The sequence below is a fragment of the Lissotriton helveticus genome, chromosome 7 (genome assembly GCF_964261635.1).
Source record: "Lissotriton helveticus chromosome 7, aLisHel1.1, whole genome shotgun sequence".
In the NCBI taxonomy this organism is placed as follows: Eukaryota; Metazoa; Chordata; class Amphibia; order Caudata; family Salamandridae; genus Lissotriton; species Lissotriton helveticus.
The window spans coordinates 1,637,629,123-1,637,653,484 of record NC_136068.1 but is presented as its reverse complement, the minus strand read 5'-3'; the positions used below and the strand labels follow the sequence as shown (position 1 = coordinate 1,637,653,484).

The 24,362-nt window shown below is 45.8% G+C and overlaps 2 protein-coding genes across 6 annotated transcripts in view; one reads left to right on the top strand and one right to left on the bottom strand.

The window, feature by feature from the left end:
• LOC144770629 (zinc finger protein 197-like) overlaps positions 1–24,362 on the bottom strand; it is a 238,258-nt gene that overhangs the window by 165,525 nt on the left and 48,371 nt on the right. The gene's annotated exons all lie outside the window — the stretch shown is intronic.
• Positions 3,303–8,314, top strand: LOC144769603 (uncharacterized). The gene is made up of 2 exons (XM_078653764.1): positions 3,303–4,325; positions 8,192–8,314. Exons 1-2 carry the CDS (start codon positions 3,303–3,305, stop codon positions 8,312–8,314), a joined length of 1,146 nt encoding a protein of 381 aa, XP_078509890.1.

The window sequence follows — 24,362 nt, the reverse complement described above, 5'->3', positions numbered from 1 at the left end:
TTTCCAAATAATACGAAGTCCATTGTAATGATAAGAAGAGTAGTCCAGCCGTAGTAGTTTTCATGTAGGTTTAATCGAGTTGCAAGTTGTACAAAGTAGTAGTCCCACCAGGAGCAGCCTCTATGCTGCTCAGCCCGTCACCAACTGACTCAAGCACTTCAACATCCCATACACCAACATTCTCACATGCAATTATTCAGGCTGAGAAGCATACTACAACATCTCCTTCCTTTACAAGGAGGAGGAAGGAACTTTCAGGAGGCAGAATAAAAGTTGCAAGAAATAAATGAGGCAAAAGCATCTTGAAATATGGCATGAAACATTAATACTGAAACACGACATAAAAATTGAAGATGAGAAAATAGGAGAAGATGGAAAAGGAATAGGTGGGAAGAGAGTAACAGGAAAGACAGGAGGCACAAAAGACTCACTCCTGCACCATCTCCTTTCTCCCAAAAAACAACCCACACACTCCCAACACCACAAGCAAGAAACCAACCCAGGTACAAAGATCAGACAAGCTGGCCAGGCAAAGCATGAAGAAAGTACAAGGGTACCAGCAACAAGGTGAAGAAGAGAACAAAGCAATGAAGGAGAGAACAAAGCAATGAAGTAACAATAAACGGATGGAAGACAGCCACAGAAATGAACAGCAAAATAAACAGCAAAATGATGGCTGTTGATAACACAAGCAGCATAATTGGGGAAAGGTCCCTAGAACACAGCAAATAAAAAGATGTTGAGCTCACAGAGGTAGAAAAGAAGTGTAAATGGAGAGGTGAGCTACACCATAGAACTTCTCGAGAGCAGGTTGGGGTGGAAGGTGTGGTTAAGCACCACACAAAGAATGTGCAGGAAAAACAACATTTTATATTTTTGGAAAATACCACATAGTAAAATGCAACAATGCAATATGTAAGTACATGCAGAACTAGGTGTGGTGGAGAATACCACAACGTACAATGCGACAATGCAATATGGAACAACATGCAGAACTAGGTGTGGTGGAAGATACCACACGGTACAATGTAATAATGCAATATGTAAGTACATGCAGAACCAGGAGTGGTGGAAAATACCACACAGTACAATGCGACAATGCAATATGTAACGACATTCAGAAATAGATGTGGTGGAATATACAACACGGTACAATGTAACATGTATAATATAAGAATGGGACTTAGGAATTTGACTTGTCCCAAAAGGTACTTGCCGACGTGCAGTGTGGCAAAATGATAATCATGAAAGCCTTGTAAAACGACAAACAAGTATGAAGAAGCCCATGATGTACTTATGTAACAATAAACTGCACAGAACATCAGCGTTTACATAAATGTTGTAATGTAGATTGTAGATTAACGCATAGATGACTCCTTGTAAGGCAGCAGTAAGTGTTGATATGCTAGATGAAATGGAACTGATGAGCGACAACTCACCCGAAAACATGGCGTATAAACAGATTAGACAGTCACAGTGGGGAATTGAAAATCCAATACCTTGACTGCACCAATTGTAGTATAATTGAAAAAGGCAAGGTTTTTAACAAGCAAGGTTCCATTAAAAACAACGCACCCAACACAATGCTTAACTTTCCAGATGGAAGCAGCGGATCTTAGTGACACCAAAAGCTCCCAAGGTTGTTTAGAAGAGAGGAGTTGACTTAAAGACCAATGCGGGATGAGATTTAAGAAAACGAAAACAGTATCTGCATAGGATCACGAGAGTCCACTGGCACGATCCGATGTCCATAAAATAAAACAACATAAGGCTAAAAAATAATGCTGATGCATACGAAGGTGCAGCAGAGAAAATGTATGGGAAACTTCTTCAGCTTCGATGACCTTACTGATGCAAATAAAAACATGGTTGGCAGAAGAAACGTGGTTGTCAGTAGAAATGTCGTTGGCCATGTATTGGGACGATCCTAAGATGGTGTAGAACAGTATGGCTCTCGGCAAGAGCAAGCTCAGAAAATTGCTGAACAGCTGTGGTGATGCAAGGAGAAGTCGTCACACAGGGGAAACCCTTGGTAACAGGAAGGCACAGTAAAAGGGAATCCACACGACTACAGCTTGAGGTGAGGATGGGCCTCCTGCAGTTTAAATGTCGCAATACAGTAACGGTAACTGCAAGGGCTGAAATTTGGAATGCTCGGGGAAACATTTTCTTAAATTAAACTGAAAATGCAGGTGTAGTAATGTGCATAGTATTGTGTAGAATGTAGATGTAGAATGTAGAGTGTTCCTTGTATTCTGTATTCCACTAGATGTAGAGAATGTTAGGATCAGATGAGGTGTAGCGGAGGATGTGTTCACAGCTTTACCTGACAGCTGGACGAGGTTACCAATAAACCACTATTTTACTTCAAGAGTGTTCCTGAGTATTTACTACAGATTATGGCGACGAGTGGGAGGAAACCTCGAACAAATCCACGTTAATTCCTACAACCTGGAAAATCAGAGTTTTTTGGTTTTTTTCATTCAACTACGAATTCTATGTCAGTCCACGGAGGCTCAGATTATGCTTCTCTTTGCTTTACTGACAAATACAGCAGCCAATAAAAACTTTAAACTGGCATGACCCCGGAAGGACAACCCCCTCCAACAGTCTGCAACAATCACTGTCCAGTCCAATATATAATTGTCCATGTTAGCAATACGACCTCCTCTTTCTTTGCTGCTGCAGCAGCGAGTTAAGTGCCCTTCATGTTACTTCTTTCTTGGGGGTAATGGTTATAAGGGCGGTGGTTGTTAACGGCGCGCGCGCGCGCCAGTGATCTTGTGGTTGCTGAGCGGGTCCTCGCTCGTATTTTGATGTGTTTGGTGAATTTTGTGGTTATTATTGTTTTGAGATATTTGCCCCGTTTTGCTGTGTATGCCCGCGCGTGTGTTTCCCTCGCTCGGGACGCGAACCGAGGCATGCGGTGTGCTCGGTAGGGGGCGGTGGAGCAGGAGGAGGCAGACGCGAGACGCTCGCGCTCAGGAGGCAGTCGAGCCCGGCCCCACACGCAACGCGCATGCGCAAGGAGCCGGCTTTCGTTTTCTTACATTACCGGCTCCTCGCACATCGCGCGTCTTTGGCTGCATAAATCCTGGCCTCATTGAACGCTTGACGGAGCGTATCCGGATTAGAGCTTTGCTCTAGGGGAGTCTTCAGTGTGCATAAAGGGGTCTCCTTCCACCTTATATTCGGCCTCATTGAAAGTAGTGTTTCAGTTGCCTGTGTTGGTGTGTGTGTTAGAGGCACCCCTGGGCTACTCCCCCCCTAGAAGTTCCTCCACACCTCCCTGCTTTAGAGCTATGGCGTACTACGCCGAGGAGGATAACCAATGGGCAGAGTATGATGAGTATGAAGAATATGAGCCGCAAGAAGAGCATTTGGAGGAAAATTTGGTGGAGGCCCTGGATACCCATGTCCAAGGGTCAGTGAAGAGTGCGCTAGTCAAGGCTCTCAAGCCTTTTGCTAAACCCCTTCAGAATTATGGAAAGAGAAAGTTCAAATCAGCCAGAAAGGGCGGTACCTCTTCTCAATCCTCAGCCCAAGTGTTGGCTCGGATGGCCAGGAATGTCCTGAAGGATCATGGCTCTATGGCGAACGACACGTCTGGGGATTCTTCCCCGACTCCACCGGATTCCTCTGATTCGGAGGTGGAATCGGTGGCTCCCAAAAAGAGATCTAGGAAGGTGAAGCACACCCATAAGGCGGACGATCGTCAGGTACCCAAGAACCTTCTTTTTAACCCCAACAATATTGTGCATCCTAGGTCCACTGAATGGGTACCGTGCCCAGAGGTGGCACAGTATGTGAGTAACAACCTGCGACAGGGTTTCGACAATGGGGTGAGAGCCACATTGCGATCTGAATGCCCCAGGCCATTCTTGACAGGGAAGGTAGCCGACACGCCGGATTTGGATCCCACAATGGCGGCGTTTATGCGAAAGTTTGCAAAAGATCCAAAGAAGGGGCTGGATAGAGCGTGGCGGGGTGTTCAAGACAAAATGTTAGATGTCACCGGACCCCTCACGAAGATTCTAGACGCAGCAGTTATGGCTAAGGATAGAAATGTGCCACTGGATGTATCGGAGGTTCTGGAATGGGCTCAACGTGCCATGTGCTTTTTAGGAAATGCGAATGTGGCCGTATCTACAGAACGGAGGCGCTCTTTTCTTATGAGACTAGATTCCCAGCTTGCGGAGATGGCCCCTTCCGAACCAGGTTCCCTAGCTAATGGTATGCTTTTCGGAGACAAATTTGTCAAGGAAATGGGCAAATACGTTGCCACCTTCTCCGCACTGGACAAGGCGCAGTCCAACATCAAGAGGGTACTCCACAGTGGTGTTTTTGATAGGGCCGGACGCCCACGAGGTCGAGGGTCCGGCCGAGGTTATGCACATACCTCGCGTGGAGCAGAGAGGCAGAGGCAATCGACGCTCCAATTTCTACCCCTCCCGTGATAGAGGAGGTCGAGGCAAGGGGCAGAGAGGAAACTATCGTGGACAACAGACTAATTCAGGAGACTACTCCTATTCAGGTACGACTTCTATGTCCGTCAGAACATATGGTGGGAGGCAGACTGTCTTTTTTTCTCCACAGGTGGCGCCAACTCACGAACGACCCTTGGGTGTTACAAACAGTACAGGGTTTTCACATAGAGTTCTATGCCTCCCCGGTACAGCGGCGGAGACCAGACCCGCTATATTTTTCCCAAACAGAGCAGAGTTTCATCGACGCAGAGATATGCTCCTTGCTCCAGAAAGGGGCGATAGTGGAATCCTCCCCACACGCGCTAGGCTTCGTCAGCACCGTCTTTGTGGTCCCGAAAAAGGACCAAGGGTATCGACTGGTGTTGAACCTCAAAGAGTTCAATGGCTGGGTTGTGTATCGTCACTTCAAAAGGGAAGGGATACACCTCCTGCGCGATATCCTATTGGCACAGGATTGGATGGTGCGCCTGGACTTAAAGGACGCCTACCTGGCAGTGGCCATTTATTCTCCGCACAGGCGGTTCCTACAGTTTCAGTGGCGCAACCGGTGGTTCGAGTTTTCCGCCATGCCCTTTGGACTGTCATCCGCCCATGGTGTTTCACCAAGCTGATGAAACCCATCGTGCAGAGGTTGAGGGAAAGGGGCGTTCGCCTCATTATTTACCTCGACGACATCTTGATTTTAGGTCAGTCACCGGAGGTGGTGTCGCTCCATCTGTCGTGGACGATCCACCTCCTTCAGGACTTGGGCTTCCTCCTGAATATACAGAAGTCGATCTTGCAACCTTCTCAGGTGATGGAATTCCTGGGTTTCCAGGTGGACTCGGTGAAGGCTCAGTTACTCTTGCCCCTCAAGAAGAGGGTGGCGGTCAGGAAGGAGTTGAGGAGAGCGCTTGCCTCTCCGACAATCTCATTGAGGACTTTGGCACGCCTGGTAGGGCTACTGGCTTCTTCGATCCAGGCGATCTTTCCGGGTCCCTTACATTACAGAGCCCTGCAGCGTTTGAAGGCCTTGCATTTACGCAAGGGCCTGACCTATGCCCAACAAGTTTCCCTTTCTGCGGAGGCTCGTACGGAGATAAACTGGTGGTTAGAACATATGGATGCGTGGAACGGCAGAGCCATTTTCGCAGCCACCCCGGAGGTGGTGATAGAGTCGGATGCCAGCCGTTGGGGCTGGGGAGCCCGTTGCGGCTCAGTGGAGACCGGGGGCTGGTGGTCCCGCGAAGAGCTGAGTCTCCACATCAATTGTCTAGAACTCCTGGCGGGTTCTTTTGCGATCCGCACTCTGTCCCCTCAGAAAGTTTCGTGCTGTATTCTCCTTCGCATGGACAATGTGTCCGCGGTGCGTTACATAAATCACCTGGGAGGCACCAGGTCACGTCTCCTGGCGGAGATAGCCAAGGACTTTTGGCATTATTGCCTGGCCCATCAAATTTCGGTGACGGCGGAGTATATACCGGGGTCCGGACGGCGGATTGGAACTCTCGATACTTGAGAGATGCCAGCGATTGGAGGTTGCACCCCAGGATCTTCAAGGCAGTGGACCGCAAATGGGGTCCGTGTGTGGTGGATCTGTTTGCCTCGCGGCTCAACAGACAAGTGCCCCAGTTTTACAGTTGGCGGCCGGATCCGTTGGCGATCAGCTCGGACGCCTTTCTTTAGTTGTGGACGACGGGCATTCTGTATGCGTTTCCTCCATTTATCATGATCCCGAGGGTTCTGGCTCAGGTTCGGAGGCAGAAGGCGGAGGTGATCTTGATCTCCCCGTGTTGGAAGGCACAAGCATGGTTCCCGGGGGCGATGAGTCTCGCCTGTGCATCGCCGGTGCGGATCTCATCGTTTCCGGACCTCCTTACGGACCTGGTGGGTCTTCGCCATCCGTTGGTCCTTCAAGAGCAGTTGTCTCTTATGGCGTGGAGACTTTCCAGCGCCGTTGGCAAGTGCCGGGAGTTTCGCAAGACGCTCTCTTTTTCTTGTCTCAGGCATGGGCACCTTCCACTCACAAGCGTTATGAGTCAGCTTGGAGACGATGGGTTGGTTGGTGTAACGAACGGCAGGGAGATCCGATGGGATCCGATATCACTGTGATAGTGAATTTTCTATCTGAATTGGCAAGGTCAGGAATGGCTTATAGATCGGTGAATAATTTCCGGTCAGCTATTTCGGCGGGACACCCGCATGTTGAGGGCAAACCTGTAGGGGAGCACCCCCTGGTGTATAAAGTAGTTAGGGGGATCCGCTTGGTGAATCCCCCTCAACCCAGGTACACTGAGCTTTGGGACGTTTCAGTGGTCCTGCGTTTTTTGACGGCCTGGCCGGCTAATGAGGGACTATCTCGCAAACAGCTCTCAGCGAAGCTTACAATTTTGCTCTGTTTGATCTCGTGCAGGCGAGTGTCGGATATTCGGGCCTTGGATTTGGCAGGTAGAGTATTCACTCCCTCGGGAGTTTCTTTTACGATTTCTAAACGCACGAAGACACATACAAAATGTATTGCTTATCCTGCTTTTACTCATCACAGTAAATTGTGTGTAGTTCAATGTCTTAAGGTATATGAGGATTGTACTAGAGAGTTTAGGACTGGCTTTGGTCAATTGTTGATTTCATTGCAGAGACCTTTCCGCCCAGTCGCCTGTGCGACTCTGGCCAGGTGGGTTACCTGGTTGTTGGACCTTGCTGGTATTGATACCTCTAAATTTGGGGCTCATTCTGTGAGGGGGGCTATGGCCTCTAAATCCTTTGGTGCTGGTTCTCGGCTTCAGGATATTATGACTGCGGCAGATTGGTCCTCTGAATCCACTTTCAAGACGTTTTATCATAAGCCTATTGTGGATGTGGCCTCAGTGGTGGTGGAGAAACTTTAAACTAGCATAATCTGAGCCTCCGTGGACTGACATAGAATGAAAAATTGTCTAGCAGACGCGACAAAGAATTTTCAATTCTATTAAGGACACGGAGGCGAGGATTATCCCACCCGGGCTTGCTGAACTGTGATTTCATGCATTATTGGATGATTATGTGATGTATTGTACCCACCCGAATGTTTATGATGGCTTGATTGTATTTCCAGTTTGGGGAATAGCCATTACGACATATATTCTTGTTTCAGGTGATCAGCAGAAGCAGACTTGAGACGACCAGCCTATGATCTGGGACTGTTTGCAGTTGTGCAGGAGGTGACTTACTCGACGTTGGATGCGATAGTTGCCACGTTGGCCTCCGGTCTTGTTGGACGGATGATGTATTCGCAAAGAAAGAGGAGGTCGTATTGTTAACATGGACAATTATATATTGGACTGGACAGTGATTGGTGCAGACTGTTGGAGGGGGTTGTCCTTCCGGGGTCATGCCAGTTTAAAGTTTTTATTGGCTGCTGTATTTGTCAGTAAAGCAAAGAAAAGCATAATCCTTGCCTCCGTGTCCTTAATAGAATTGAAAATTCTTTGTCGCGTCTGCTAGACAATTTTTCATTATCCAGCATTTGGGGAAAAAGCTTGAACATTTAAACAGCAACAAACTTCGTTTTTCGGTATATGAAAAAAAGTGTTTCTTAAAAAGAAAATTATTTTAAATATTTGCTTGCCTGTTGCTGCAACGGTTAACCGTCATAGCCAGGAGTTCTGTTGGTTTAAAGAAGAGCGTTCTGGAGGTTCGAGCAGCATTGTCCGTGAGCTCTTTTTCAAGACGTTCTCTCCTCTTAGACGTACGCCGAGTCAAGAGTGCGCATTGACTTCATCATGAAGGTCGTAACCTTATGCGGCTCCATCTTGAATTTCAGTTACCAAGGTAACACATCGTATCGGATCCTCGAAGCTCACCAGTGAATTTCCTTTTGAGATTTTCACAGTATAAGCGCATCAGATCATTCTTTTCAGAAAAATTGGAAAACAGTAAGTACATTTTCCACTATTTAGTTAATTTCACTGCCACTATGTCTACAGAAGCTACTCCTCGAAGCAAAGCACCCCCTCGTGGTGAATCTGTTTACATCTCAACACTCCAAAAGAATTATTGTCATCTCATGGAGAGTCATCATTCAATGGAATGAATGGAAAGAGTATTTTTTAAAATTATATTGCTAATCTTGAGGATTGCAGTGGATCATATCCTCTGAAAGGAAAAAGAGAACTTTGAAGTACTGTCTTGGTCCCGAAGGACTTCGCATTTTTCGTCAACTACAAAAACATGACAGATCCGGTGATAGTGATGTATGTAAAGCCGCATTATTAGACTTACATGAACACTTTTCTCCTGCAGTTTGCGTTGGCATAATGTGTCATGCTTTCTTTCAGAGGAAGCAAGAGAAACATGAGTCTATTGAAAATTACATTTCAGCCTTAAGGAAGTTATCTATAACTTGTAAATTTGGTACTTTACATGAGGAGCTTATTAGAGACCAAATAGTTATGTATGCTAAAAACAAAGCCATTCAAGATAGATTGTGGGTGGAAGGGGAGTCAAATTTGAAGAACATCATAGCAATTGTAAAAAAAAAAGCTTAATTGTCAGAGAGTTGCGCTAAAGCCACTTTATCTATAGAAAAAAAAGGCAGTAGTGAGACGGTCAACAACATTTCAGATACTGGGGGAGGAGCCTAGCGCGGGACCAAGATGGCCGCGTGATCGTGTAGCTCCGTGAGACCCGCTCCGCCGCTCGTCTATCCTGTCATCTATCCTGTTACCCGGGGGCACCATTCGATGTGTGATTGCTGTGGCTACGTCCTGGTGCAATTGTGGCCCGCAGGATCCATTCCTACCCCCTCGAATCGTCGTCCGAAATATCGGGCCTGCCCAGTGCCGGCGCAGCGGACTCTGGTGTCATTCGTGGCCGGGACCTAATGCGACAACAGCGGCGTGACCCACCGGAAGTGGGGACCCCGCCACGGCTCACCCTTTGAATTGACTATTGGTGCTGGGCATATCGGAGGGGGTTCCCACATTCCTGCTTGACGACTCGCAATTGGGTTCCCGAGAGTCTGTGACTCTCGTCATTTGTGTCGCTGGCCTTATCCTGGGTGTTCCCGGAGGTCGCCCCGTCATGGCTGCCAGAGTAGACTCGGAGAAACCTCTCACTAAAGGTGGCAGAACTCAGAGGTCCGTCCAATCCAATAAACTGGACAAATATACTGTGCCTAGGGGATCTCCGGTTGACCAGAAGCTCGCGCCAGTCACTGAGGCCACCTCGCCGAGGGCCAACGCAGAGCCTTCTTTGCAGGACATAATGGATGTGGTCACCAGAATCGAAACTTCTATGGCGACTAGAATGGACACACTCGATCACAAGCTTGACTCGGTTAAGATTGACTTTAACCTCTTGCGCACAGATCACGCTAAGACGAGCGAAAAAGTGAAGTCCCTCGATATCCGGACTTCGAGCCTGGTTGATGATACCGCTGTGCTACAGAGGGAAGTCCGTGCTCTTCAGGCTGCGCGTGACGAAACCAGGAGGCTTCTCGATGATTATGAGGGGCGCAATCGTCGGAATAATGTCCGCATTTTGGGTGTTCCTGAAACTGCGGAGTCGCATGCACCGGACCTATTTATTGAAGACCTGATCCTTAACCACTTGAAACCAAAGGGTCTCAGTAAGTTTTTTACGGTGGAACGGGCGCATCGAGTGCCAGAGGGTCCGCCGAAAGTGGGTGCGCAACCGCGGCCCATGATCGCTCGGGTGCTGAACTTTCGGGACCGGGATGCTATTCTGCAGGCCTCGCGGACGGACGGCCCTCTGCGGTATGAGAACGTCACAGTCTCCTTTTTCCCGGATTTTACCCAGGCGGTGCAGAAGATGAGACAGAACTTCCTCCACGTTAAGCGGAGATTGAGAGACAAGGGGATCAGGTACTCTATGCTATATCCTGCCAAGCTACGAGTTGAAGTGAATGATTGAACTTGGTTTTTCGAGGTGGCCTCGGACTGGTTGGACACTGTTAGACCGGATGACGCTGAAGATCATCGACCTGACACAGAGGGCACTCGGCACGACCCGGAATGAGGACTCTATATTTGATTATTTCTCATTGCTGAAGATGGGGGGAGAGGAATGGCCTTTTGGTGCGTTATTTCTGTAACATGTTGGACTATGTTGCTTGTCTCTTGGGATACCAATTCTTGGGAGTCGGGTTGTGGACTACACGGCAGGCGCCTCCTCTTTCTACTTTTAGTAACCATTGTTGGGTGGGGCGACAGGCACACTGCTAGTTGGGTTTGGGGCGTAGTCCTGATGCAGGGGTGCAGGGAGGGGGGCGGTCTTCTGAGTTGGGGAGGAGGGTTGTTCCGGGGATTTTGTTTTCAGTTTCGTTTCACATTGCATTGGGTCTCGAATGATATGCGCGTGCGTGATGGAGTTGGGTAGATGTCTGGTTCTACAGTGTGGTTGGGAATTCGGGTGTTGAGCTGGAACGTAAATGGCTTGGGAGACAAGATCAAGCGGGGCATGGTTAACCAGTTTATCAGGCGCCACTCGCCGGATGTTGTGCTTCTCCAGGAAACTCACCTTGTTGGCAATTGCTGTATGGCACTTCACAGAGGGGGCTATAGACTGATTGCCCATGCTGGGTTTACCACTGGCTCCCGTGGGGTGGGGATCTTGGTGAAGAAAACTTTTCCTTTCGAGGTAAATGCTACATGGTCTGATCAGAGAGGCAGATATGTCGGGGTGTCGGGGAGGCTGGGGGGTAAAGTGGTGACCTTCCTTTCTGTTTATGTTCCCCCTACATTACAGTCCGACACTTTCAAAGACCTTGCACATATATTCCTTTCACTCCCGCTGGGCCTCCTGCTGTTGGGTGGGGATTTCAACACAGTTTTGGATGGTGATCTTGATCTTGTCCCTCCTAAGTCGCTGCCTCCGGCGCGCCGGTGGCTGGCCGAGTTTTTAGATTCTTTGAGTTTGGTTGATACTTGGCGCCTCTCAAACCCTACGCTTCGGAGCTATACTCATCTGTCGGCTGCTCATGGGTCCATGTCACGGCTTGACCACGTCCTTTTACCGGCGGCAAGCGGGAAGCGCGCCACTTGGGGCGCGGTATATCCGACCACTCCCCAGTTTGGGTCCGTATTGAGAATGGACAGCCCATGGTTGGCAGGGTAGCACCCATCAATGCCTGGCATCTTCGTGACCCCGCTATTAAGAAGGAGCTTTGTAGCGCTTACTTTCAACACAATCAGGGGACGGTGGACTCGGCTCAGACGCTCTGGGAGGCATATAAGACTGTTTTGCGTGGTGAGGCACTGTCTCTCATCGCTAGTAAGAAGAAGAGGCGTTTGGCGGATATAACAGCGGCGGAGGCGGAGGTCATACGTTTGGAGAGGGAGGTCGCGACTTCGGCGACGGCTGAGGTTCGCCATCACTTGCTCCTTAAACAAGACGAATATCGTGAGTTGTCTAGGGAGTCGGCGGTGACACAACATAATGATGTCCAAAGTAGAATCTACGAACACGGAGATAGGGCCGGTAAGCTCATAGCCTGGTTGGAAAGGGGAGATCGCGCGTTCCGATTGGTCCCTGAGCTTGAGGGTGATGGTCCGGAGACCTTGACTGATCCACAGTTGATAGCTGACTCTTTTGGTTCTTATTATAAGGAAGTCTATTCCTCCTCGAATGTGCACGATTGCTCGGACCACGCGGATTTACTCCGTGACATTATCATGCCGGTACTATCGGATGACAACCGGAAATATCTAGATTCCCCTCTTACTGATGACGAAATTGGGGGAGCCGTTAGGAGTATTAACTCAGGTAAGGCGACGGGTCCTAATGGCATCCCTATTGAATTGTATAAATTGAATGCACATAAGATAGCACCGCACCTGCGTGCTATGTTTTTGGAAAGCCGAGAGGTCGGGGTTCTCCCCTATGATCAACGCATTGCTAATATTGTCGTGATTCCCAAACCGGGAAAGCCCCGTGCTTCCCCCTCCTCCTATCGTCCTATCTCCCTACTAAACGCGGAGCCTAAGATACTGGCAAAGTTGCTGGCAACCAGGTTAGTAAAGGTGATTTCCACGTTGGGGCATCCAGACCAGTCGGGCTTTATGCCACGCCGTAATACTGCCCTTAATCTGAGACTCCTCCATGGCGTCCTGGGTAGGGCTCGTGCATTGTCGCACCCGGCGGCGCTGGTGTCACTTGATGCCACCATGGCCTTTGACCGGATTGAATGGTTGTATCTCTTTGCTGTACTGGAAAAGCTGGGTTTCGGTCCTGACTTTATTGGATGGGTACGTTTACTCTATACTGCTCCCCTGGCCCGCGTGGTGGTGAATAATTGTCAATCGTGCGATTTTGAGCTGGAGAGGGGAACGAGACAGGGTTGTCCATTGTCTCCCCTTCTGTTCGCATTAGCTCTGGAACCCTTGGCTGCTTGGATTCGGTGGGAAAGGATGATACGCGGTTTGCGGTGGTCCCCGGAGTGGGAGGATAAGATCTCTCTATATGCTGATGATGTGCTCCTTTATCTATCTAAACCTCGTTCCTCCCTTGACGTTTTCCTTGACATTCTTAGGGTGTTCGGTGAATTTTCGGGATTCACCGTCAATTGGTCGAAATCTGTGATGTTGATGCTATCGGGCGCTCCACCGGTGATTCCGCAGAATTGTCCGCTTCAGGTGACTACTACCGGTTTCGTATATTTGGGTATTTACATTTCCCTTGACGCCACGGGGAGGTACGCAAATAACTTGCAACCGCCCTTAGTTAGATTGCGCGCCGAGGTGGAGTGTTGGCGGTCGTTACCCTTGTCTCTCTTAGGTCGAGCAGTGCTTTTTAAGATGTTGGCTCTTCCACGCTTTTTGTACGTTCTCCAAAATACCATTGACTCGGTGCCTGCCAGATACTTTCGGGAAGTTGAAACACTCCAGAGAACCCTCCTTTGGGGTGACAGGTCCCGCATTGCCTACGCTAAACTCACCCTTGCCTGGTATGATGGAGGTATTGGTCTTCCCGATCTCCGGAAGTATTATTGGGCTTCCTAACTTGCAGCTATCAACCACATGGTTTATGGTCTTCCTGATGATCCCGGCTATGCTATGGATTGTAGTTTGTCCCCGGGGGGAGATTTGCTCCGAACGTTATACAATCGGCCGGGGCGCTTTTCCCTCACGGGCCCTACTTTGCACGCAGTGAGAGTCTGGCACGCGGCCACTAAATCCCTGGGTTGGGAGGGAAAGTTGACCCTTGCAACCCCTCTTTTCGACTCTGCTAAATTGGGTAACTTGTGGACTACCAAGGGATTTGACAAGTGGGAATTGATCGGACTCAGCCACATAAAAGATGTTTGGGGGAAGGGAGAGATGTTGACCTTTGAAGCGCTGCAGGAACGTCACCACCTCCACGCTAGGGAACACTTTCGCTATCTGCAGGTCGGACATGCCCTCCTGTCCCATATTCCGTTGGGGGACCCCCTCCCAGACGCCTCCCCCCTCGAGGATCGTATCTTGGATGGTTAAATTCCTGTTAAGACGATCTCCCTGATATACCGCAAACTTATTAATCACATGGGTGATCCGTTGCAGTCTCTCCGAGAGGCTTGGATGGCTGATGGGCTGGAAATGGATGATGAAGACTGGGTTGAGGATCTTATGTGACCGGTCCTAGATTGGTGAGAATGGGGTGTACGACGAATGGTGACTGCAAGCGGGGATGTGGGGAGGTTGCAACATTTCTCCATATCCTGTGGAATTGTGATTTCATCCAGGCATATTGGCGGGATATACACGATATCATGAGGTCTGTATTGAGTAATGACATGGGGTTGGAGGTGCGTAGATGCCTTTTGAACATTTGGGAGCCTACAGACCTTAATCAATATCTGAAACTATGGGTCACACTAGCTTGTATGGTCGCAAAACGCAACATAGCGCAACTGTGGGGGGCCGCTCAACCGCCTCGGCCTGCGAAGTGGTCTCAAGATCTTGATTGGTGCATGTTCAGAGAGCGGGCGGTGTATGTGGCGAGGGGTTGCCCTGAGAAGTGGACAAAGATATGGGGACCGTGGAACACATATCGGGGCGATATCTGTGTCCCTCCGTCCAGGCGACCTGACTCTGAAACCCTGGATTCCCCTTGATCCCCGACTCTTTGTTTTCTATTTTGTCCTGTACTATAGGTCCCTTGCTCCTAGCACTTTGTAATACTGTTGGTTTGTCTCCAATGCAATGTGATGTTTCTTTTATGTTTATTGTTAATAAAAAGAATTATATAAAAAAAAAAAACATTTCAGATACTAAGAGTAAATCTTCTCAAAGTGTTGATTCTAAATGTGAAAAGAAAGATGTAAAGAAAGAAGATCGTTTCGTAAAAAAACAGGCAACCAAAGTATGCTTGCTATCGCTGTGGTAGACGTTCTCATGCTGCTTGGTATGATAAATGTCCTGCTAGACCTGCAAAATGTTTAGAATGTGGACTAATTGGGCATTTTGCACAAGCATGCAGGCGCAACAATTATAAAAAAACATTTTTTAATGTAGCTTGCGTGAGAGAAAGTGATATTGATGAATATTCATTTGATGATAGTGATTGTGAGAACAACAGTAAGTATGATTCTAAAAAAAAGGTTGTTTAAAAAATTTCAGGAGACGGGGATAACAAACCTTTATGTTGGGTGTTCTTTGGTGGCGTTACATTACAAGTCGCTGCGGACTCAGGTTCGCCATACACGATATTGCAGAAAATATTTGTTTGCAACATTTTAATTCTATCATTGGATGTCATTTAGAAGATTCTGACATCAATCCTGAAAGTTATACTGGTGAAAAAATTGATATCATTGGATTTAGAGAATTAGTTTTCAGGTTCAAAAGGTAGGCATGCTTTGTGTAAATTGTATGTAGCCAAGGAAGGACCATCCATACTCGGGTGGAAAGACCAACATGAATTAAATATAATTTTTTACCCTAATAGTTCAGAACAAGTTTTAGTAGCATGTGAAGTAGAAGACGCCACGAAATGGGTATTAAATGAATTTCCTACTGTTTTTAATGGGAAAATTGGCAAATTGAAAGGTTTTTTGCATTCCATCAGAATGAAAAGTAATGCTGTTCCCAAAATGTCCAAAGCACGGAATATCCAGCTCATTGTGAGAGATGAAGTAAAGCTTGAATTAGACAAATCAATCAAAGCTCAAGTATTAGAACTGGTTGAATCCTCTGAATGGATCTCTCTGTTGGTCGTCGCTAGGCGCTCCAAAGGCAAGGTCCTTATCTCTGTTGATTCAAGAGGATTGAACAACATTATAGTGGATCAATTTCCGTTGCCTCGTATTGATGAAATGCTGTGTCTGACAAGAGATGCTAAGTGGTTCTCCATACTTTATCTATCTTCAGCAGATCATCAAATAATGCTTGACCCCGAGTGCAAACAGTTGACTGCTTTTTGTACACCATTCGGATGCTATCAATTCCATCGTATGCCATTTGGATTGGCATCAGCGGCAGCTGTCTTTCAAAGACTCATGACACAGTTGTTTGGAGACATCTGTGATGTCATATTTTTCCAAGATGATATTCTAATTGTGGAGAAACGAAAATACATCATGATGGCACTTTAAGAATGGTTCTGCAGGTACTCGATAAGAAGGGTTTAACAGGTGACATTAGCAAAAGTCGATTTGCTGAGTCCAAGGGTACTTACTTAGGTCATGACATTGGTCTCGATGGTATTAAAAAAAGTCGATTGAGGCTATTCTCAAAGCTCCACCGCCTCAGAATAAAGATGAAAGTCTCTCTTTTTTAGGTCTTGTGGAGTATTACTATAAATTTGTACACAAGTTTTCTGAAAAGACACATGAAATGCGTACCTTACTCAAGAATAAGAATAAGTTTGTTTGGTCTAACCGGTTTCAAATGTCTTTTCTTGAAATCAAATCTGCTATTGCAAAATCTCCTACTCTAAAAGGATTCAATCCTTCTGCCAAAACTTTCATTACCACCGATGCGAGTGGAAAAGGTTTAGGTGCAGTCCTTATTCAAGCTAATGATAATGGCGGGGAACGTATTATTGCTTTTGCCTCCAGATCATTATCTACCACTGAAGAAAGATATTCAGTTATTGAAAGGGAGACACTAGCTTGTGTATGGGCTCTTGAGCACTTTAGAAAGTTTGTGTGGGGAAGAGAATTTGTGGTAAGAACAGACCACAAACCTTTGACAAAGGTACTCACCACTGAAGGGCATCTGCTAGGATTGCCAGACTATCTATGAGGTTACAAGATTTGATCTATAAAGTGCAGTATGTAACAGGAAAAATGAACACAACTGCAGATTTCTTAAGTAGAATGTCATTACCCTTAACAGAAATTGACATAAATCCCTGGAATGTTGTATGTGTCGCAGGAATTTTTGTCAATGAGAACTGTAAAGGACTGCAAGAAAGAGAGAGGACAGATGCACAATCAAAATATAACATTTTACAAACAGTAAAACATAAGATTGAAAATGGTTGGATTGATTGTATTAAAAATGAACTTCTGGCTTAATTAAAAGCATTTTGGGGAGTACGAAATAAATTGGGTATTGAAGGGATGTTCTAAGTGAGAGGAGAAAAAATTATTCCACCCTCTGAGTTAAGAAGTAAAATCATTGCATTATGCCATGAGGGACATCCTGGTATTTCCCGAATCAAACGCAATATTAAATCTTAGTATTGGTGGCCTAAGATTGATATTGAAACTGAACGTTTTGTCAGATCATGTGTTGACTGTGAAACAGCAGACAACTCACAGAAAACGTTAAACCCTCCTTTAAGTTCACTTGCATGTCCTAACTTACCGTGGGAGGATGTTGCATTGGACAATTCAATATTGTTTTAATGGATATGTTTTCAAAGTGGTTGGAATTGAAGGTAGTAGCAAAAGTCAACACATGTTCTGTAATCAAATTTCTTGAAAGTATTTTTATTAGAAAAGGAGTTCCAAAATCTTTACTCACCGATAATGGTGTTCAATTCAAATCTTTACAAATGAAGAATTTTTAAAGTTATGCTTACATTGAACATAAATTCACGGCACTTTATCATCCATGGGGAATTGCTGTTGTAGAAAGAATCAACAGAGTTATTAAAGGCACCTTACAACTAGCTTTGCATAACAAAAATAAATTGGACATTGAATTAATGAAAATGGTGTGGAGTTACAGGGTCATCGTCCATGATTCAACTGGTTTTAGTCTTTTTGGTGTTATGAGAGGCAGAGTTCCTCTTCCAAAAGTTAACCCTGGTTGGATGAAGAAGGGAAACAAAACAGATTGGCAAGCTGCTGATATTAAAGACCGTATTATTAGTTCTCAGTGGAAAAACATTGCATACTTTAACAAAACGCATGGCGTTAAAGATGTCACTGTACTAGAAGGTCAATGGGTACAAGTTAAGTCCAGTAGAAATTTTTCTAAAGGAAAAAACAGGTTTAGTTCGCCAAAGAAAGTTGTTAAAGTAAATAAAAATACAGTCCAGTTAGCAGATGGTTCTGTTTATCATATGAGCAAACTTGTGTTAACTAAAAATGTAGATACTTGTGAAATTGTACCCAATATCGATATTGAAGTTATAACAGATAAGTATTGGTAGCTCACTTCCGATACTACTTGTAACCAAGTTTCTCTTCCCAATGTTCAAGATCTTGAACATGATAATGTTGATAATGCCAGTGCTGTCAATCATCCTGATGTCCAACTTGATACTAATGAAGGTAGAATCAGTAGTTTTGGGAGGAACATTGTTAAACCTAAGACACTTGAGGATTATGTTTGTTCCACTTGAATTCATTTTATCTATTTATTGCTCGTGTTCTTTGTTTTTTATATTTTTGGGGAGAGGGAGGGATTATAGGTATGTTTTTATTAAAGAAAAGGGATGTGTAGTAATGTGCACAATATTGTTTAGAATGTAGATGTAGAGTGTTCCTTGTATTCTATATTCCACTAGATGTAGAGGATGTTAGGATCAGATGAGGTGTAGCAGAGGATGTGTTCACAGCTTTACCTGATAGCTGGACGAGGTTATCAATGAACCACTATTTTTCTTCAAGTGTTCCTGAGTGTTTACTGCAGCAGGCAAATAAAAGTCCCACTGACCTCCAGTAGATGGCAGTAAAAATCCATTCACTAGCACTGGTAACATCAAAAAAATTCAAGCACCATTTAAATTAAAGAAAAGTAAAATTAACACTTCCGCTCAGCTCTTAACCCCCCTGACCTGTTAAAGCTTGTGAAACACTGACCAGATCTCGTTCTTATACTCCGGTTCTTAGACTCTTTCTCAGTTTTAGCTCTCCTTCGTTAGTTCTAAACTCTTGGATCCAGAACAGGGCCGACTAACCCAGTTGAAAGGTATTGTGCCGGTTCTGGTTTTCTTCACCAGTTCTGTAAACTGAGCAGAAATTAACCAAGTGAGGGCGACCGATGTCACAGAAACTGAGAGACTGCAGGTCAGGCAGGCAGGAGGATCTTGGGGCAGGAACTGCAGGACGAAAATGGAAGGCAGGAGGATCTGCAGGCAGGAGCAGGAACAAAAACGTTGTGGGAGACCAAAGGCTCTGTCGCGAATAAACAGGAGGGAAACACTGTTCCAAAGAAGTAGGAGAAAATGAGGGACTGGCACAGAGAAGATGGGGCGACCGGTATGGGGTCACTGGTGGGGCTCACTCAGTGGTGCCAGTTTCCTTTAAGTCTGTAACTTATAGTTATGGAAGGTTCTTTACCTTTGAATTTCTTCAGGATGCAAGCTTCAGGTGGAACACGCAGATTCTTTTCCAAATCATCGCCAAATGTAATGATAAGATGAGTAGTCCAGCAGTAGTAGATTTCATGTAGGTTTATTTGAGTTGTAAGTTGTACAAAGTAAGAGCCCCACCAGGAGCAGCCTCTATGCTGCTCAGCCAGTCACAAACTGACTCAAGCACTCCAACATTCCACACGCCAACATTCTCACAAGCAATAATCCAGGCTGAGAAGCATTCTACAACATCCATCATTCTTCAGCAAGAAAGATAACTTACAAATAGAGGACGTTCACTGTTGTTACCAATCCACACCAGAATGGGAGTCCAGCAAATTCACCCGAATTGGCAGATTCATAACTTGCTTCTGCAATAAGAAGATGCAATTCGTGGCATTTACAGTGCCCTTCCTCTGCCACAAAAGCCTCGACATACCTTCAAGTGGCTCTCCCAAAAGGAAGATTGTAAAAAAAACATTCTCACTATCCAGTTACTTCAAAGAGCACTAAAATTGTGTATGTTATTTTAAAAATTAAGCAGGCTTTCCAGCATTTTCCTTCCTCTGTATTTATGAAGAGGCAGGATGTTAGTGCACAGGAGACTTCTACTGACACCCTGGTGTCATTGGCCTAGGATAAGGTCAATAACACCGGTAACACAGTTACTCCATAGCCCATCCCGGTTGAGCCCAGTTCACACTCCTGGGGACCTGGCACCACAAAGCACTGGAGTATCCTTACCTTTGAACTGGCCAGTAAATGGGAGCCCTACGGCGACTTTCACAGCCAAATGCACACTGGTGCCACTCTGCCCCACCCCACCAAGCCCCAACAGCCTAATTTTTCCAAGACCACTGAAGAGTCCATTAAACAGTCTTGCACTTTGTTCCTAATGAGGACAGCAGTAGCAATTTTTATTAGGGAACACTGTGTCCTAAACACAACTCTTCACAAATACGATGTCTCTAAGAGGTATATTGATGTACAAGGGATACATGCAGGACTAATGCAAGGATTTTTAGCATGTTGGGCCAAATAGCATTTTGAAATTGAAGCACTTACTGAACTTTGTCCCCAGCATTGGCAAAGTCATCAGGTAGGATATTCATGTGATAGGCATTTGTGTATGCAACGCTTGTAAACAGCATCTGTGAATGCCTGTGTTTCCATGCTTCAGCACATTAAAGCCACTGCCTTTGCCAATGTTTATTTTAAAGACTAGAATCAATTACTAGCCCCAAACAAAAGCTGATTAGCTTTTAGCTGAAGGAAAAGTCTTGAAGATGGACCATGGCTACTTTAACAGACTACTTTGTTTTTCATTCATCAAGGAAGCTTTCAGTGAATTCCACTCTTGGAACATTGACTCAGCTGAACTTAAAATCACCTGGGATGCATTCAAAGCTCACGTGTAGCCAAATCATGTGCTTTTCAACAGGCAAGTGAAAAGAAGTGAGAGGATGATCGCTCTCCATGAGGAGCACAAAGCTTTCAGGGTATGGATCCTTTCCAATGGATCCGGCTAGCAGCTGAAGTATCGACAATGAATAAAAGTTTAAAATAAATTAAAAGAATTACATTCAGTGGAGTAGGATAGACTAGGGAGGATTGAGGTAAATTGAAGTGGGGTAGATTGGAGTGGAGTCAGTAAAATGGAGTGAAGCAGGGTAGACTGGTTGGATTATAGTAGGGTAGAATGAAATGGAGTGGGTGTTGATTGGGGTCGTTTTGACTGGGGTATATTGGGGTGGAGTTGGGTAGATTGGGGGAGTGTGGTATACTGGAGTGATGTAGGGTAGACTAGGATATGGCAGGGTAGATTGAATTGGAGTAGATGGGGTGGAGTGTGGCATAGTGGAGTGGGATATATGATGGTAGATTAGAGCAGATTTTGGTAGACTGGAGTGCCGACAATTGAAGTGGTGTGGGGTAGATAGGAGTGGAGCGAGGTAGATTGGGTGTATTATGGTACAGTAGATTGGAATGAAGTGGGGTAGTTTGGACTGGGGTAGACTTGACTGAAGTTGGATAGATTGGTGCGGGCTATATTCGATTAGTGTGGTAGACTGGATTAGGGTGGGGTAGATTAGAGTGGAGTAGAGTGGGGTAGTTTGAAGAGGGGCGGACTGGGTGGGCTAGATTGGAGTAGAGTGGTTTGGGGTGGGGCAGTGTAGATTGGAGTGGGGTGGAGTGAGTTGAACTGGACTGGGGTAGATTTGGGTAGAAAGTAGTAAATTGGAGTGTAGTGGGATAGATTGAGTGGAAAGGATTGTGGAAGACTGGGGTGGAGTGAGGTAGATATGGTGTACTGGAGTGTGGTAGATTGGGGTAGGGTGAAGTAGGTTGGATTGGGGTAGGCTGGAGTGGGTGATTGGAGTGGGGAAGACTGGAGCACAGTGGAGTGTGGTAGAATGGGGTAGGTTAGAGTGGGGTGGGGTTGACTGGGTTACACTAAGTAAGAGGTCTTCAAACTGTGGGGTGCCCAGGGGGGCGCAAATGCCTCTGCAAACACATGTAAATGAAGATGGCCTAGAAGTTCTGCGTGTATTTGCTGCATTTCCAGGCTGTCTGCATTTACTCAGTGCCCTTGAAGTCAAAACTGTGATGGGAGTGCCTTGGGGTCAGAGGTCAGTAAGTGTGCTGGCAGGATCAAAGATGTTGCTAAAAACAAAGTCTTCCTTTTGTGTATTCACAGTATTGTAAGTGCATTATTGCTATATGTGGGAATTAAACTGGCACTTATGAAAGGAAATATGCCAGGACCGTGTTAGCAAGTGTACAAATAGCAAAATAATTCAGTAAAGCTATCAAAAAATGGTCAACATTATTTAGCACAATTCGCCTTTGCTTTCTGCAAAATATTAACGCTGCTGCATAATTTGGCCTTCTCCTGCCACATAATTCCAGTGGCCCTGTTTACAGTGCTATAAGGTCCCAGCCTGTGGCCGAAAGCACTGTAAATATGCAAGTCATTATTTTAAAATAGTATTTCACAATGTCTAAGCTAGGCTGCTGCAAATTGATGCAGTGTTTGAGGTAAAACAAGTTTTTACAAAATATAGTGTTTAGTAATAAGTAATCAGATTGTATCTAATGCAGACATTTTTATGTGTCTCCATTATTCCAGAACTCAGCTGATAACACCCCAACATTACACCTCAAACGGAATATATATTTGCCACCATGAAGTTTTAAGCAGGACTACTGTAATTATTCAGCAAGAGAGGACCATTTTATGCGGCAGAGATAAATAAATCATGCAGCAAGAAAAGATAAATTATGCGGCACAATGCAGCTCATTTTGTGGTTAGCATTCCTTCATTATTTTGACATTTTAACCCATGGTTAGGCTGTTAGGTGCAATATTTCACCTCATTATTACCTGTTTAACACCCACATACAGCAGTAAGTAGCTACAAGATTACCAGTCAATCTTTGCAAAAGACCTTCCACTGTTCCTGAACTCTTTGTCACGTTTTAACCCGTTCGGTGCTGCGGACGGCCCCTGGCCGTCCCACGTGATGGTGGGCATTTACGGAGGACAGCTGGGCGCCGTCCGAACCCTACCCATTGCTTAAATCACCCGCACCGAGGAGGAATTTGCGCAGTGGTCAAAGGGTTAAGTAACTTGTTCCATTTGAGCTGGAATCAATTTTGTTTTGGCTGAATTCTGCAGATTATGCAGCAGATGATGGAATATGTCCCAAATGCGGTAAAATTAAGACTGGTTTCTTCTTTAACTTTCTGCACTACCACCACACACATCACTTTCAGGCAGAGGCACCTCAAAGTCAGCATTAAATGTTATGGGACAGTTTTTATTGTGATAGCTACGTCAATGGGGAGGCAGGTAGAACAGCTGGGTTTCATTAAGGTTGCAGAGCCCTAATCCTCTCGACCCCTATGGCCTCAGAGTAATGGTCGAGGAGAAAGGAGCGATATTCATGGATGTTGTCAAATAGATGGCCCAGAATAGAGAGCACTGTATGTGACTAATGTTTTGTTTACAAATGGCCAGAGACAGCTTCTTCAGAGCGATACCCCAAAGAAGGGGACAATATAACTGTCCTTTCTTTTTTTTTTTTAAAGGGCCATTCATCAGTGCAGCAGGTACTGGTGCCAGGTGTGTAAGTGGCCACTGTTAGTTATCATTAATGAAGCAGATGCAGCAGGGCTGGAGCCCAGTAATTGAAGGGGCCCACTGCTTCACAATTATGACTATCTACCTTTTAAAAAGGGGCATGGGAGATTATTTTCCTTTCTAGCATTACGACCGAAGGCACCCTTGCAAAAAAAAGGGATATAACATGGGAGCTCTTTTTTTCGAACGGGACAGAGAGTCTGTTTCAATAATGGAGTCCGGTATGATGGGGAAGAGGTGAAAGATGCAGAGAAGATAGCCTGCTACTCAGGACTGCAGTAATCAATGGTACAGTAGGTGTAGTTGCATTGGGGTCCAAGCCTGTGACGAGCTCATAAATAAACCCAATTCTGGGGAGAAGTATTTGTGGGACAATACATGGTTTTGTTTGATGCATTTGCTGTTTTAATAGTCTCATATTTAGTGTGGTTTATGAACTATAGAAAAAGTACTCCTGAAATCATCTCACAAGCCTCGCTTCCTGCACGCAGCCATGTCCATTCTACTCTCCCAATTCTTGCCATAAAGTTTTTGAGGGGGGCCGACCTAACAAATGTTGCTATGGGAGGGGCTCACAGCAAAAAAGTTTGAAGAAATCTGCACTAAGTGGAGTAGGGTAGATTGGAGTGGGGTAGACTGGACCGTAGTGGAGGGATATGGGGTAGACTAGAGTGGGGTAGACTTAAGTAGGGAAGATTGGGGTGGAGTGTGAGAAACTGGGGTGGAGTTGAGTGGGTTACATTGAGTGGAGTGGCATATACAGGAGTGGGATAGATTGTAGTGGAGTGGGATAGATTGTAGTGGAGTGAGGTAGATTGGAGTGGAGTAGATTGGAGTGGACTGGGGTAGACTGGATTGTAGTGGGAGTGGACTGGGGTAGACTGGAGTGGGGTAGATTAAAATGGGACAGATTGGATTGGGTAGGTTGGGTGGAGCAGGGTTGGGTAGATTGGGATAGATAGGAGTGGAGTGGGATAGTTTGGAGTGGGGTGTGTGGAAGGGAGTGTAGTGTTGCAGTGTGA